Source organism: Opisthocomus hoazin, chromosome 17 (assembly GCF_030867145.1).
Source record: "Opisthocomus hoazin isolate bOpiHoa1 chromosome 17, bOpiHoa1.hap1, whole genome shotgun sequence".
Classification (NCBI taxonomy): Eukaryota; Metazoa; Chordata; class Aves; order Opisthocomiformes; family Opisthocomidae; genus Opisthocomus; species Opisthocomus hoazin.
In genome coordinates this window covers 4,473,664-4,488,124 of record NC_134430.1, presented here as the reverse complement: position 1 = coordinate 4,488,124, position 14,461 = coordinate 4,473,664, and the positions used below count along the sequence as shown (strand labels likewise).

At 60.7% G+C, this 14,461-nt stretch overlaps 2 protein-coding genes across 2 annotated transcripts; one reads left to right on the top strand and one right to left on the bottom strand.

The window, feature by feature from the left end:
* Positions 1–122: 122 nt before the first annotated feature.
* Positions 123–6,836, top strand: GPN2 (GPN-loop GTPase 2). The gene is made up of 6 exons (XM_075438227.1): positions 123–188; positions 1,392–1,837; positions 4,602–4,758; positions 4,946–5,106; positions 6,053–6,183; positions 6,671–6,836. Exons 2-6 carry the CDS (start codon positions 1,421–1,423, stop codon positions 6,741–6,743), a joined length of 939 nt encoding a protein of 312 aa, XP_075294342.1. The 5' UTR covers positions 123–188; positions 1,392–1,420; the 3' UTR covers positions 6,744–6,836.
* A 6,026-nt stretch (positions 6,837–12,862) lies between these two features.
* On the bottom strand, positions 12,863–14,461 carry SFN (stratifin). The gene is made up of 2 exons (XM_075438226.1): positions 14,406–14,461; positions 12,863–13,796 (listed from the first exon to the last, which is right to left on the bottom strand). Exons 1-2 carry the CDS (start codon positions 14,459–14,461, stop codon positions 12,863–12,865), a joined length of 990 nt encoding a protein of 329 aa, XP_075294341.1.

The following is a 14,461-nucleotide window of genomic DNA, read 5'->3' as shown; positions in this document are numbered from 1 at the left end:
GAAAGGCCGGCACCGGGACTCGAACCCGCGACCCCGGTTCGAGTCCCGGCGATGGAGAAGCTGCGCGTCCCTCCGGCCGCCAGGGGGCGCCGCGGTGGCAACGGCCGTTTCTTCCCCGGAACGCAGCGCTCGGGGCCCCGCGGCCACCCGGACCCAGCGCCGGGGGCACCGGCGGCGGCGGGCGGGCGGTGAGCGGCCTAGCGGGCCCGGGGGAGGCCTGGCGGGCGGGGAGGGGGCCGGGAGGGGGGGGAAACGGGGGATGAAGGGACCTGGGCGGGGGGGGGGGGAGCGTGGGGGAAGGGGGGATGTGAGGAGAAGAGAGGGTGAAGGTAAAGGGGGGGATGTGAGGGAGAAGAGGGGACGTGGGGGAAGGGGGAGCAGGGAGGAAGGGGCTGGGGGAAGAAGAGGGGATGTGGGGAGAAGAGGGGATGTAGGCAAAGAGAGAGGCACGGGGGAAAGGGTCATGGGGAGAAGAGGGGATGCTGGCAAAGAGAGGAACATGGAGGGAAAGAGGGGGACATGAGGGAGGGGGGTCATGGGGAGAAGAGGGGACACGGGAGGGATGTGAGGGAGAAAAGGGGACATGGGGGAAAGAGGGGATGAAGGCAGAGAGAGAGGGACGTGGGGAAGAAGAGGGGGACATAGGGGAAAAGGTCATGGGGAGAAGAGGAAAGGGGGGAAAGGGGATCATGGGGAGATGAGGGGATGTGGGAGAGAAAAGGGGATGCAGGTGCACGGGGGGTGGAGGAAGAGGGGATATGGAACATGGGGGAAGAGGGAACACAGCAGGAAGAGGAGACATGGGGGTTGTGGGACATGGTGGCAGAATGGACACGGCAGGGAAGTGGGGCATGAGAGGAAGAAGGGGCATGGCGAGGAGAAGGGGTGTGGGGTGGGAGAGAGGGGACGTAGGCTGGTGTGGGAAGAAGGGAGGGTGTGTGGAGACAGGGAGCATGGGGGTTACATGGGGAGGAGAGGGGACGTGAAGGAGAAAAGTGACATGGGGATCTGGAGAAATGGAGGGGAGGGCATGGGGACGTGCGCTGGGGCGAGGGAGGGAAACGTGTGGGTGCTGCTGCATCGGGAAGGACCTAACTAGGGTAGAACTCGCCCCAGATGTGGGCAGGAGTAGGGACCTGTGTCCCGCAGGCACAGCCCTGTGGGTCTGGTCAGGGTTTTGGGCCTGTTTTCAGCCACGGCGTCGCCGGCTGGGGGTCACAGCGTAGCGTCCACCCTGGCGTGCGGCTCTGCCGTGCAGGGAGGGATGGGAGGCAGCAGTTACAAAATGGCGCTTCCATTTCCTCTCCACCCGCTCCCTGGGTGCGAATTCCAGCAGATCGTGTTCACGTAAAAGCAAATAAAGTGGTAAATGGGAGCTTTTCCTTTCTCAGTCAACAGAAGGAGAAGGAAATGAGCCAACATGTCTGAGGGCAGCCAGGGGAGCTCGCTGGCCTTCGGCCAGGTGGTGATCGGGCCTCCGGGCTCCGGGAAGACGACCTACTGCCACGGCATGCAGGAGTTCATGGGCAGGATCGGGCGCAAGGTGACGGTGGTCAACCTGGACCCCGCCAACGAGACGATGCCCTACCAGTGCGCCGTGGACATCGCCGAGCTCATCACCCTGCCCGACGTGATGGAGAGCTTGAAGCTGGGGCCCAATGGGGGGTTGATCTACTGCATGGAGTACCTGGAGGCCAACTTCGACTGGCTGCAGGAGAAACTGGCCGCGTTCAGGGGTCACTACTACTTGTTCGACTGCCCAGGGCAGGTGGAGCTCTACACCCACCACGGCGCCCTGAAGAACGTCTTCGCGCAGTTGGCCAAGTGGAATTTCAGGGTAGGTCTGGGATTCTGCGCGGAGCTGGGGTCGGTGCCTGGCACCCCACATGCTTGTGTAAGGGGCTCGGAAGCTGTGCGCCGCATGGTCAGAGCTGTTGGTTGTGGGTGCTACTGGAGAGAGTCCAGTGGAGGGCTACGAGGATGAGGAGGGGACTGGAGCATCTCTGCTAGGAGGAGAGGCTGAGGGAGCTGGGCTTGTTCAGCCTGGAGAAGAGAAGGCTGAGAGGGGACCTTCGAAATGCCGATCAGTATCTGCAGGGTGGGGGTCAGGAGGATGGGGCCAGACTCTTTCCAGTGGTGCCCAGCGACAGGACAAGGGGCAACGGGCACAAACTGAAGCAGAGGAAGCTCCAGCTGAACCCGAGGAAGAACTTCTTCCCTCTGAGGGTGATGGAGCCCTGGCCCAGGCTGCCCAGAGGGGCTGTGGAGTCTCCTTCTCTGGAGATACTCAAGCCCCGCCTGGACGCGGTGCTGTGCAGCCTGCTCTGGGTGACCCTGCTTGGGCAGGGTGTTGGGCTGGGTGACCCACAGAGGGCCCTTCCAACCCCTGCCATCCTGTGATTCTGTGACTGTTGTCTTTACGAACATTTTTGGCCTTTTGTGTGAAATGGCTTTGTCAGGGAAGGAGGGGAACTTTGCCAGTCTCTCCAAGTATAAAACGGGGCAAAAGAGTGGCTTTCTCAGGGCATCCAAGGCAGTGGGATTACCATGAGCAGAAACCTGAATTCCTTCCTCACCCACTCTCGCTGTGCTTCAGGGTCCTGTCCACAGAACTCGTGTGTTTTATCCAAGTGGGCGCTGCATTTCGGAGCAGGGAGGGAGGTGTGGGCTGGGCGAGCGGGGACCCTTTGCCCTGCGCTGTGAGAAGTTCAGGCGTCGTCTCGGGCCCTGCCTGGCACCTGCAGCCAAGCCGAATCGCTCCACACGTTGTAGTACGTGCTCTGTGCTTTCTTGCACAATGGAAGATGCAGATGAGGAAGCGCAGGTGAGAGGAGTCCCATAACCGAGCTAACTTGCTTACGCTGCATTTGTTTTGCATTTGGGCCAAACCATGAATGTGCAGACGGTGTACGGCGTGAGCAAGAAGGGCAGGTTCATTTGCTTGAGAATGTCACGGGGAATCTGCACATTAGAAATTATTTTTATTCAAATAAATGCACATGAAGTTGCAGTTACTAAAAAAAGAGAGTTACACGGCTGTTCTGGTGCTCGCTCCAGTGCTTACACCTGCCTGTGAGCTTTAAACTGGCTTTTTTTGCTGCAGCAGCACAGCTGTGACTCAACCGCGCTCGACTACTACAGAGCCCTGACTTTGAGTAACGTTGTGTAACAGGCAGTAACTTAACAGGGATCTTGGACCACATTGTTACAGCTGCACAAAACACAGGGAATCAAGCTGCTTATTAGTTTAATTATTAATTATTATTTCAAACCACATGACAATTGGCGCTCCCAGCAGAGCGTGGTGTGCTGCAGTTGCTGCTCCTGAGTGTACGCTGTGCGTGGGCATTCCTGCGGGGAGGGTGGAAATCTGGAGGCACTTGTGGTGTTCAGAAGAAGAGTTAGCCCCAGCTCCCACCCCCGAAAAACCTGCAGAGTTCAGACTAGCGTGGAAACTTCATCTGCAGAGAGAGAAGCCCTGAGAAAAGGGAGAGCGGTTGCAGGTTTGAGTGTTTCAGTGCTGCTGGTGGAGCTCAGCACCCCTCTAAGCCTCCCCACAGCCCTTTCCGTGCTCCAGCACCCTGGGTCCTGAATCCCCAGGGGGTCCGTGTGTGTGGATGTGGCCTTGTGCTTATATGTGAGGATGTTTTAGATCAGCAGCTAGAAAGTAAGTGGTGACTTTCTCTGTGTGGGAGTCTGTGTGCTTGTCACAGAATCCCAGCATGGCAGGGGTTGGCAGGGCACTCTGTGGGTCACCCAGTCCAACCCCCTGCCCAAGCAGGGTCACCCAGAGCAGGCTGCACAGCACCGCGGCCAGCCGGGGCTGGAATATCTCCAGAGAAGGAGACTCCACAGCCCCTCTGGGCAGCCTGGGCCAGGGCTCCGTCACCCTCAGAGGGAAGAAGTTCTTCCTCGGGTTCAGCTGGAGCTTCCTCTGCTTCAGTTTGTGCCCGTTGCCCCTTGTCCTGTCGCTGGGCACCACTGGAAAGAGTCTGGCCCCGTCCTCCTGACCCCCACCCTGCAGATATTTAGAGGCATTTCTAAGGTCCCCTCTCAGCCTTCTCTTCTCCAGGCTGAACAAGCCCAGCTCTCTCAGCCTCTCCTCCTAGGAGAGATGCTCCAGTCCCTCATTGTCCTCGTAGCCCTCCGCTGGACTCTCTCCAGTAGCTCCTCATCTTTCTTGAACTGGGGAGCCCAGCACTGGACCCAGCACTGCAGATGGGGCCTCACAAGGGCAGAGCAGAGGGGGAGGAGAACCTCCCTCGCCCTGCTGCCCACACTCCTCTGAATGCACCCCAGGATCCCATCGGCCTTCTGGGCACCCAGGGCACGCTGCTGGCTCATGGTCACCCTGTCGTCCCCCAGCACTCCCAGTCCCTCTCTGCAGAGCTGCTCTCCAGCAGGTCAGCCGCAGCCTGTACTGGTGCCTGGGGCTGTTCCTCCCCAGGTGCAGGACGCTGCCCTTGCCCTTTAACAGACCTGTTATAGTCAGGTCTGAAGAGATTGTCCTGTAGCTGCTGCTCAGACTGTCCCCAAAGCGAGCGGGTGGACTCGTCACCGGCCCTGACCTTGCGCTGTCCCTTTGTGCCTTTGCTCTCCAGCTGGCTGCGGTGCATTTGGTGGATTCTCACTACTGCACGGACCCGGGCAAGTTCATCTCCGTTCTCTGCACCTCGCTCTCCACCATGCTGCACGTGGAACTGCCCCACGTCAACATCCTCTCCAAGATGGACCTGATTGAGCAATACGGCAAGCTGGGTGAGAGCCTTTGCGAGAGGGACGCGTGGAGCTGGGTGCGGATTAGCGGCTCGAGTACAGGGGTGTTTGGCTGGGCAGTGGTGGGGGAACTGGAGTAAATCTCTCTGGCTTCTCAGTGGCACATTCTGGCCAGGGAAGCCCAAATATTTACAGATTGCCTTCAGAGCTTCTTGGTGTTTCCCTGCAGCTTTCAACCTGGATTATTACACAGAGGTCCTGGACCTCTCTTACTTGGTGGACCATTTAGCTTCCGACCCCTTCTTCAGAAATTACCGCCGCCTCAATGAGAAGCTGGTGGAGGTGATCGAGGACTACAGCCTGGTGTCCTTCGTCCCGCTCAACGTCCAGGTGATGCGGCAGGAGGAGTGGGGCAGAGAGAACAGGGAGTGTTGGATATGGATATGTTTAATGGCCCCAAGTTGCGTCAGGGAAGGTTTAGATTGGATATTGGGAAAAATTTCTTTGCTGAAAGAGTTGTGAAGCATTGGAACAGGCTGCCCAGAGTGGTGGTAGAGTCCCCATTCCTGGAGGGGTTCAAAAAACGTGTAGATGGGGCATTTCAGGACATGGTTTAGCAGGCGTGGTGGTATTGGGGTGAAGGTTGGCCTTGATGATTTTAGAGGGCTTTTCCAGCCTTAATGATTCTGTGATTTTATATGTAGTCAGCGCTTTTGGTAGCAGCTTAGGCTATGTTTGCTTAGAGCCACGAGGGCTGAAAACCTCAGCTGTGAACAGACGCGGGCATGGAGGAGGACGGTGAAACGCACCCAGACTCGTAAATGATCTGTGGCAGCCAAGGGAAAAGAAAAGGCTAATGAGCTTGGGGCTATGTGGGCCTCGTGTCCTCGGGCAGGGAATTAAGACTCCCCCTTCATTCAGCTCTGCTCTGCCTGCATTTCAAATCTGGGCGAAGTATTACCTGAAACGTTGTTAAATTAGGGAGCACAAAATAATTAGAAGACTGGGAGGAATACATCTGGGGGGAAGGGCTGAAAGCCTTAACCTGGTAGTTAACCAGAAGCATCAACAAAGGCAAATGGGCTGAGACAAGAGGCGACGAAAGGGAGCGAGAGGGTGGCGGGTGTCAGCCCCTCCTGCGTTTGGGCTCCGCAGCGGGTGCGCCTGCTCGTCCTGGGGCCCCGCTGGGCTCAGGGAGGCCGGCAGCATCCCCAGGGCCTTGGGCACAGCGTGGGTGGCCCAGAGCCCTGGAGAAGATCCGTGGTAAAGCCCAGCGTGAGCTCTTGCCCCTGGGGAAGGGCCACGTTCCCCGTGTGTCATCTCCCCTCCCTTTCAGGATAAGGAGAGCATGCGGCGGGTGATGCAGGCGGTGGACAAAGCCAACGGCTATTCCTTCGGAGACCAGGAGCACAGGAGCCTGGAAGCTCTGATGTCGGCAGCCGTGGGAGCCGATTTCCACTTCACTTCGTATCCTTCTCCACCAGCCCTCTGTGTGTTGAGTTTTAACTTCTCCTTCCCTGGGGAAGAGAGGCTGGAGGTGGGGCAGTTACCGGGTTGTTACTAACATCCTCTGATGCTGTCTGGGGATCGGTGTGTAGCGAGCAGGGCTCAGCCCCGACCTTAGCAGACGGTTGTCCGCACCAAAGCCACCACATTTGTTGCTAATTGATACTGTGACTGGGGGAGGAATCTTCTGACAGCTTTCCTCTCTCACTTGGACTGGTTCATTCCACCTCGTCCAAACCATACAGTGGATTCTGCTGTACTTGTCGGGTCTGGGATCAGCCGGAGCCAGAAATAACTCAGGTGGTGCGTGCTGCTGCCAGCCCTGCTGTCTTCCTGCCAGCCTTCGGGCTAATGTGGGGCTGGTTCCTCGCTGAGAATGTTAAGAGCTCGTTGCAGAAGGGAGTGTTTGAGCCCAGCCCCTTGTTTTCCTTAATTACTGCGTTATCAGCACGCTTGCGGTGCAGGAGAAGTATGTGCAATCTCAGGGCAAAGCCGTGGAGGAAGAAGTGATGGATCTGTAACACACCCATCTCTTCCACAGCTGCTCTCTGTTTTGACACCTCTCCTTTTCCTACCGGGAGCTGAAGGGATCTCCGCGTCGTGTGACTCGGACCAAGTGAAAGCCTTTCCAGGCAGAGGCCTGGCTGCTGGGCTCGCTCTCTGTGCAGGTTTGACCTCTTGTGCTTCAGCCCCGCTGCGCAGCGCAGTGTTTTCGCAGAAAGGCGGTGGCTGAGTGGAAGGCCAGCCGGGTCTTTGCTTAGGAACGAGAGAGCTTTAGCCAGGTGAAGGCACGGATAGCAGGAGAGGAGAAGCGAGATAAAGGAGACCTGGCAAAGGTCAGTCTCTTCCTCCCCATTGTGACCAAGATGGATCCAGAGACAGAAAAATCAGTTTGAGCCTTGTCTTCTGCAGTGAGACTTGAGACAAAAATTCTGGGTTTGCCGCATAGGAGGAGTGTGAGTGGACCTTGTGCTCAGAGGATCATCCAGGCTGAGGTGCCTTCAGCCTGTCTCCAGGAGGACAGAAAGATTGCTAGTTTTCTTTTTTTTTTTTAAATAATGATGGACTCTTTCTTAATAAAACACTTCTTCGTCTCGCTTTCATCTTATGAGTTCACTGAACCTGAATAAATAAAACCAAGAGTGCTACAAACCCCGAGGCCAAGAAGCCTCTGGTGGGAGCGTCACGGGAGCTGGTGTGTTGTGTACTTTGCAGAAAGGCTCCACGTTCGCGACGTCGTGCTCCTCTCTGATCTACCTGAGAACAGACAAAAGCGTTTGCTGGAGGGAGCGAGGAAGAGCGACTGTGGGACGTGAAAGCAGGTCACTCCTCGTGCCCGCTTATCCGGGGGCTGAACGCTGGCGGTTGGTGCGCACGCAGCGCGCTGACAGCGACGCGCAGACTGCAAGCTCGGCTTTTGTAGGCTTTTGATTAAGAAAGACCCTGTGTGACTCAGCGGGAGGTTGGAGCGCATCGTTAGCATGTCGGGCCTTTCCCAGCAGCTGGCTTGTCTGCCCTCATCCACCTTCCTTCTTCTGGGCTTGCTTTCTCCAGCGCCTTCTCCAGATCCCAAATCCTGCAGCTTCCCCTCCTTCCTGTGTAATTCCCTCTTGCCGGCCCGCTGCAGCTCCCGACGGCGATGGCAGCCGCTCCCAGCCTCGAGTGCCACCTGCTCTGCACCCCGCTGCGGGCAGCAGCCCGGTTCATCGGCGCGGTGAATCGGGAAGGCTGGGACCACGAAAAGCAAGGCGTCCCCACCGCGCAGCCCTCCGAGTGCCTCCCAGCAGCTCGCACAGCTGCACGTAGGATGGGAGCGGGCAAGACTCCCGGCTCCCAGCTCGGCGTGCAGACTCAGCATCGCTTCTTGCCCAAGACCTTGCATAAACTGAGACGGCTCCTTCTCCCGGTACAGTTTGGCCCTTAGCAGAGCGATCGCAGACCACCGACTCGGTGAGTCTAAATGTGAGTGGGGTCTTGCTCGGCAGGGACTGCAGCTAGGTGGGGAATTAAAACGAACTTTTCCTGCGCCTGAGCTGTGTGGTCAGGATTTGGAAACGAGGAGGAGCTCAGGGGCAGAAGGCACGCGCTTCCACGGGCGCACACTCACACACACGCTTGTGCTTTAACCGTATCAGTTCAGAATTAGAGGCTGCACGGACATTTCAAATAAAAAAGTCAAATTCCTGTCCCCTGTTGGTGCCTGAGCTCTTTTCCTGAGAGCCCGGGGACTTCCCTGGATGTTCCTGGCTGAAACCTGGCGCCCGCATTTCGGTGCTGTCTGGGGCTGGAAGCCAGCCTAACCATAACCAGAGCTGAAACTCCATCCGTGCCTGGTGGTCTTGGGGACTTGTCCCGGTCATCTTTGAGCCCTGTAGCCGGTGTAAAGGGATGGAGGACATGATCATGAAAATGTGAATTTTATGGCAGCTTTTTCATGGTTTTGAGAGATTTGGGGGCTTAAAAGGGTTTTGTCAGGTCAAGCTGGCGTTATGTGAGAGCTGTCAAAACTTTTATGGCTGCTTGGCTTTTTTATTTTAATACCCAGGCAGCATCTGCAGCCCTTCTGCTCTGCTGGAGAACATGGAAATCCAAGGTGATAGAAACCTCTCAGCTCAGGGAACCGCTGCCGTGTCCAAGCCAAGAAATGCTGAGGTCTAAAAGAGCTACAGCCTGAGAAGTGCAGCGTTTTCACACCAAGGGGCTCCTGGCAGCCCAGGTTTGGGAAGCAGGGGCCGAGTTGGGACCCGCAGCTCTGCAGGGATGATACTCGCTGCTCCTGGTCAGGGCGAAGCAGAACATGGCTCTGCATCGGGCAGGGATGGCCAGGGACTCCGGATGTGAAATCCAGCCGGCTCCTGCACCCGCTTGTCCCCACGCTGGGAAGAGACGGCCTCGCCAAGGCTCCCGGGGCTGAGGGAGGTGACACCCTGGCTCCTGTCGCTCCCGTTGAGCAATCGGCTGGGGCGAAGGGCCAGGATTAGTCACCCCGGTTGAGGCACATCCCTGGGGGGCGGGCCAGGCTTTCTGCCGAGCTGGTCCTACCTGCCCCGGCCCCTCCAAGGCCGGCGCCAGGAGAGGCTGAGCCCACCCCGACCGCACGTGGGACCTCCTGGGCAAGACTGAGCACAGCAGGTCGTGTTTTTCGGGACGGAGGGGTTTGGGCTTCAGCTGCAGCTGCTGAGCCGAGGTTTGTCGTGTCCCCTCCATCGCTCCCAACCCCTGTCTGGTGGCTGGGCCACCGCGCCGGAGCCCTGCTTGCACATCGCACCCGGCAAAGTGTCACCGCAGCTGCTTGCAGGGGAGGCAGGAGCACCCCGGAGCTGGGTTACCCCCAGGCAGCTGCAGGGTCCCTCTCCGTACCCCAAAACGCAGTGCCTGGATCAGGCCGAGGCAGCCAGCGCGTGCAGGTGTGGGTACCGGGATGAGACGTTCGGCAGACCCGGCCATCGCAGTGCGGGTCAGGGCTCAGCACCAGGGCTGCGGGACGGACGAGATGGGCTAAAATCCAGAGGACGGGGTCAGACCCCACAGCGTCTGCCCCAGGAAAGGCTGGGGGGCTGCCGGCTCCATCACGGGGCTCCTGCGAGTTGCCCCATCGAGCAGTATGCCACAGGGGTATGAAAAGCCTTGCCAGAAATGAAAAAGCCCCCAGATCAGGCACCCAGCGCAAGCGTGGCAGCACCCTGGGGTGCCTGCCTGGTGACAGCCACCCAGCATCGTCTCCCCCGGGTGCTGGGACACCAGGGAGGTGCCGGTGGTGGCTCAGCCGGGCAACCAGGAGCCGGCCAGCCCCGGCCCTGGGCACAAAGCCCTGCGGGGAGGTTGTGAGAGCCGGGGACAAGGGACAAGCCCGGCTGTGGGTCCTGCAGCCCTCCAGCCCTGCTCAGGACTGGCAGAGATTTTCGCAGGCGATGTGGCTGGGGACAGTGTCCTCTGCTTGCCCTGAGACCTGTTTCAGTAGCCTTCACCCCATGGCTGCTAGCCACGGTGCACAGGGCTGTGCTGGGACGCTGCTCTGGGGTGGGGGACACTCCATGGCCTGGGGCACCCACGTCCCTTTGCTCTACTGGTATTTAAAACACATATATTTGAGAGCTTTCCGCTGCGGCCCTTGCTGTGTGCTGTCAGGGATGATGAGAGCAGCCTCCTGTGCGTCCCAGCCAGGGGACAAAGACAGGGATCTGGGTCTCAGTGTCTCCCTGGTCCCCTCCAGTTTGGTCCCACCACCCTATGTGAAACGGGGGGGCCGGGAGGACCCCGGGGAACACCCCGTGCTCCCCAGCAGCACAACCCTCTCACAGGAGGTGTCGTGGGGGCCTGGGGCTTCCTTCCCAGCCCCGGAAAGCTGCCGGACCGGCTGGGAGGCCGGGGAGCATCGTCCTCCCACACGGCCCAGCCACGCTGCAATTTCGGGTGCTGTCGAAATCGGTTAACTCCTGGGAGGCTGCGGGGAGCCACCTGCCACCCGTGGGTCCCAGGAAGTGGCAGGGGTGGGCAGCAGCCCCCAGTTAACCCCCTCCCTGGATTCCAGCACCCATCAGCTCTCACCTCACCGCCCCCCAGTTTAACCAGCCCGGCTGCTCGTGTCCCCAGACCACCGGGTCAAGGGCCAGCGAGAGCCCTCGGCTGGTTTTTCACGTCGGCCGGCCCCGGTTTGGCTAATTACAGGTCTGGGGCTGGTTCCCAGGCTGGGAGCATTCGGGGCCGGGCGGTGGCCCCTTGCTGGCCTCCCCCCGGGAACCGGCTGGGCTCCCCGACACCGCCGGGGGCCCCCCAACCCAGCCAGGACCTGCTGAGTGAATTGTGACCTGCCGGGACCGCTGACCCAGGCCTCCGTGGGGTCAAAGCTGTGCCCACGTTTGCTTCTTGGCTCCTACAAGATGCCGTGATGGGATGGGGAGGGGGGCTGGGGGACAAGCGAGGGGCTGGGGGGAGGGCTTGCAGGGGTTAATCCCCTCAGCTGGGCTCTGAGCCCGGCTCTGCTCCCGGTGACGCGTCCCTGGGCGAACAGGTTCTGGTTTGCACAGCCCAACCTCCCACAGCAGCCAGCGCGTTCCCACGGCAGAGCCCTGGCAAAGCTCATTGCATCCCAGGCCGGTCCCTGCACAGGGAGCAACGGCCCCCGTGGGCTTTGCACTGGGTGCCCCCCAATCCCTGAAGGTAGCTTGGGAGGGGGGAAGCCACCTCTCTGGTCGTGCCTCAGTTTCCCCATAGCCCAGGAGCTCCTGGCACCCTGGGAGCCAGGTCCTGGCCGTGCCGGGGCTCGGGGCTGGTGTCCCCCACGTCCCCAGCTGGGGACCCCGCTGAACCGGGGCGGCACGTCCTGAGTCACGGCGCGTTTCCTCCCGGCATCCCGGCGTTTCCCATCAAAGGCCGGCTCCTGCCCAGCCCTGCTGCGCCGGAGCTGATGAGCTCATAGCCCAGGGTGCCGTGACTGTATTTTATTGTAATTATTTTTCATGTTGAAACTTGTGCTGACTGGGGGGGGGGGGGGGGGGGGGGGCTTGACGAGCTGCGCCCTTCACCGTGGCCAGGCGCCAGGGCCAGAAGTGCTGAGCTTTCACCCATCCCAGCGTGTCCGGACCTCAACAGGGACGTCCCCACCCCGATGACACCCCGGGGCTGTCCTCACATTACTGCCGAGGTCGCCTTTGGGGACACCCCCCACCCCCCCCACCCCCCCACCCCCCCCCACCCCCCCACCCCCCCCCCACCTTGGACACAGAGGTGGGCGAGGACCCGGGGACCTGCACAGGGGCCGCAGTGACGGGTTTTGGGGCACGGTGGGTTTGCACCGAGGGGACGGTTCACCCCCCTGCGGGGTCGGGGACCTTAGTGCCCCCCACAGAGCAGCCAGCCCAGCCTGGGGCTGCCGAAACCCTCGCCCCTCGGAGGCACAGCCCACCCAGGTTTTGAGCCGCCGAGGGCTGGGGCTCCCTGGGCACCCCGAGACCCCGTCTCAGGGCCGGGAGGGATTGGGAGCAGCCGAACCGGTGCTGCAGATCCCGGGGGACCCAACCGCTCCCCTGTCCCGTGGGGCGGGAGGTGAAGTGGGTGCCCGGCGGCGGTGGGAGCTGCCCGGACACGTGTGCGGGGGAGAGACGAGGCAGAGCAGAGGCAGGCGTGCAGGAGATGGTTTATTGGAGAGGCACAGAGGCTTTGGCGATACGTGACCCCCCCCCCCCTCCCCAGAACGGGGGGGGCTGCCTGGCCATCCCCCCCCCCATCACCCCATCCTGGCCCCTCACCTCCTCCCATCGCGGCTCCAGCCCTCAGGAATGGGGGGTTTGGAGCCGGCACACACCAGGCTGGGCTCCCCCACCCAAAGTGTTAAATAGCAGGGGGCTGGCAGCCCTCTGGGACGGAGGGACCCCCGCTCTCCCTCCTTTCCCTCCCCCCCCCCCCAGAGCAGAAGATGGGAGAGAAGGAAGTGGGGGCCCCATGCCAAAACCACCCCCACTCCTGGCATCCAGGCTGTGAGGGAGCTGAGATGCCTCCCCCCCCCCCCCCCAAACCAACACCCCCAAATCAAAAAAAACCAAACCAAAAAAAAAAATCAGCCACGAAGAGATGCCGAAGGGACTGGAGGGGGGGGGGGCGGGGGCAGGTGGGGGCCGGTCCCCGGCTCCGCAGGGGCCGTTCAGTTCTTGGGCTCTTCGCCAGCCTCGCCGCCGTCTTCCCCGGCGCACTCGGCTGTCCATAGCGTGAGGTTGTCCCTGAGCAGCTGCATGATGAGGGTGCTGTCCTTGTAGGAGTCTTCGCTGAGCGTGTGCAGGTCCCCCATGGCCTCGTCGAAGGTGGTCTTGGCCAGGGAGATGGCCTGGTCGGGGGCGTTGGCGATCTCGTAGTGGAAGACGGAGAAGTTGAGGGCCAGCCCCAGGCGGATGGGGTTCGTGGGCTGCATCTCCTTTTTGCTGATGTCCATGGCCTCTTGGTAGGCTTCCTGGGCGCTGTCTATCGTCTTCTTGCGGTCGTCCCCGGTGGCCACCTCGGCCAGGTATCGGAAGTAATCGCCCTTCATCTTCAGGTAGAAGACCTTGCTCTCAGGGTCGGTCGACCTCTTGATGAGATACTTGTCCAGCAAGGCCAGGACGTTCTTGCAGACGCTGTTCAGCTCCTTCTCCACCTTCTCCCGATACTCGTTCACCAGCTGCGCTTTGTCGTCCCCCTCTTCGGTTTTGTGCTCGATGCTGGAGATCACCCTCCACGCCGAGCGCTGGGACCCCACCACGTTCTTGTAGGCGACGGAGAGGAGGTTGCGTTCCTCGTTGGACAGCTCGTCCCCGTATTCCACCACCGCCTTCATGAAGTCCGCCATGTCCTCGTAGCGCTCAGCCTGCTCGGCCAGCTTGGCCTTCTGCACTTGGTGGTTTCTTGCCATGGCTGGGACACGGGCGCGGGGCAGACGCTTGGGCGAGGAGCGGGGCTGGGAGCCGTCGGAGCCTCTGCTGAGCCCCGCCGCCGGGATTCGTTTTTGGCTGAGCGTTGGAGCCTCGAGCGAGAGCGGGAGGAGCCAGCGAGACCGAAGGAGTGTCCTCCTCCTCCTCCTCTGCTTCCTCCCCGCCAAGCCCGGCCTTAAAAGGAAAATTGCCGTGAATCATCACCCGCAGGCGGCAAGCACTGGGGAAGGGGCGAGGGGGGATGGCCAACGCCCTGCCCTCCCCGTGGGTCCCGGGGCAGGGCTTGGCGATGGGTGCAGCACCCGTGGGTGCCCCGGGGCTCTCCCCGCAGCCAACACCCACCCCGGGGCCGAGGGGGCACCCGTCCCGCTGCTAAAATTACGTGGAAGGGGGACAGTGGGGTGGGTGTCGGGGGGGGTACGCAGGGACACGGCAGCGTGCAGCTCTTCCCACCCCTCCCCGGAGAAACGGGGTGTGTCTGACTGCCTTCCCCCCCCCAAAAAAAAATCATATCGCTGTCATTTTTATATGGTGATTAACTTTGCTGGTAATTGCTGCGAGGGCTTGACGGGCAGGTATTTATTCCCACAGGTGGGGAAACCGAGGCAGAGAGGCTCAGCAACTCGCCCAAGTGCCGCGGGAGGGACTGCCCCAAAGCCGGGCACGATCGCCCCGTGCCTTTGAGCCGCCGTGCGACGGGACCAGCCTGAACCCCAAAACCTCCTGTGGTGGGGAAGGAAAAAACCCCCGGCCCCGCTGAAATGGGGCTCCCCCGCTGCCCACCTCCAGCCCAGGGCTGCATTTCCCCATCCCAGCATCTCACCAGCGACTTTTTGCAT

Coding starts and splice junctions, on each gene's coding strand:
- GPN2 (XM_075438227.1), top strand. CDS start 1,421: ATGTCTGAGGGCAGCCAGGGGAGCTCGCTGGCCTTCGGCCAGGTGGTG. Junction 1,838..4,601: donor TGGCCAAGTGGAATTTCAGG/GTAGGTCTGGGA, acceptor TTTGCTCTCCAG/CTGGCTGCGGTGCATTTGGT. Junction 5,107..6,052: donor TCGTCCCGCTCAACGTCCAG/GTGATGCGGCAG, acceptor CCTCCCTTTCAG/GATAAGGAGAGCATGCGGCG.
- SFN (XM_075438226.1), bottom strand. CDS start 14,461: ATGCAAAAAGTCGCTGGTGAGATGCTGGGATGGGGAAATGCAGCCCTG. Junction 13,797..14,405: donor AATGCAGCCCTGGGCTGGAG/GTGGGCAGCGGG, acceptor TTTCCTTTTAAG/GCCGGGCTTGGCGGGGAGGA.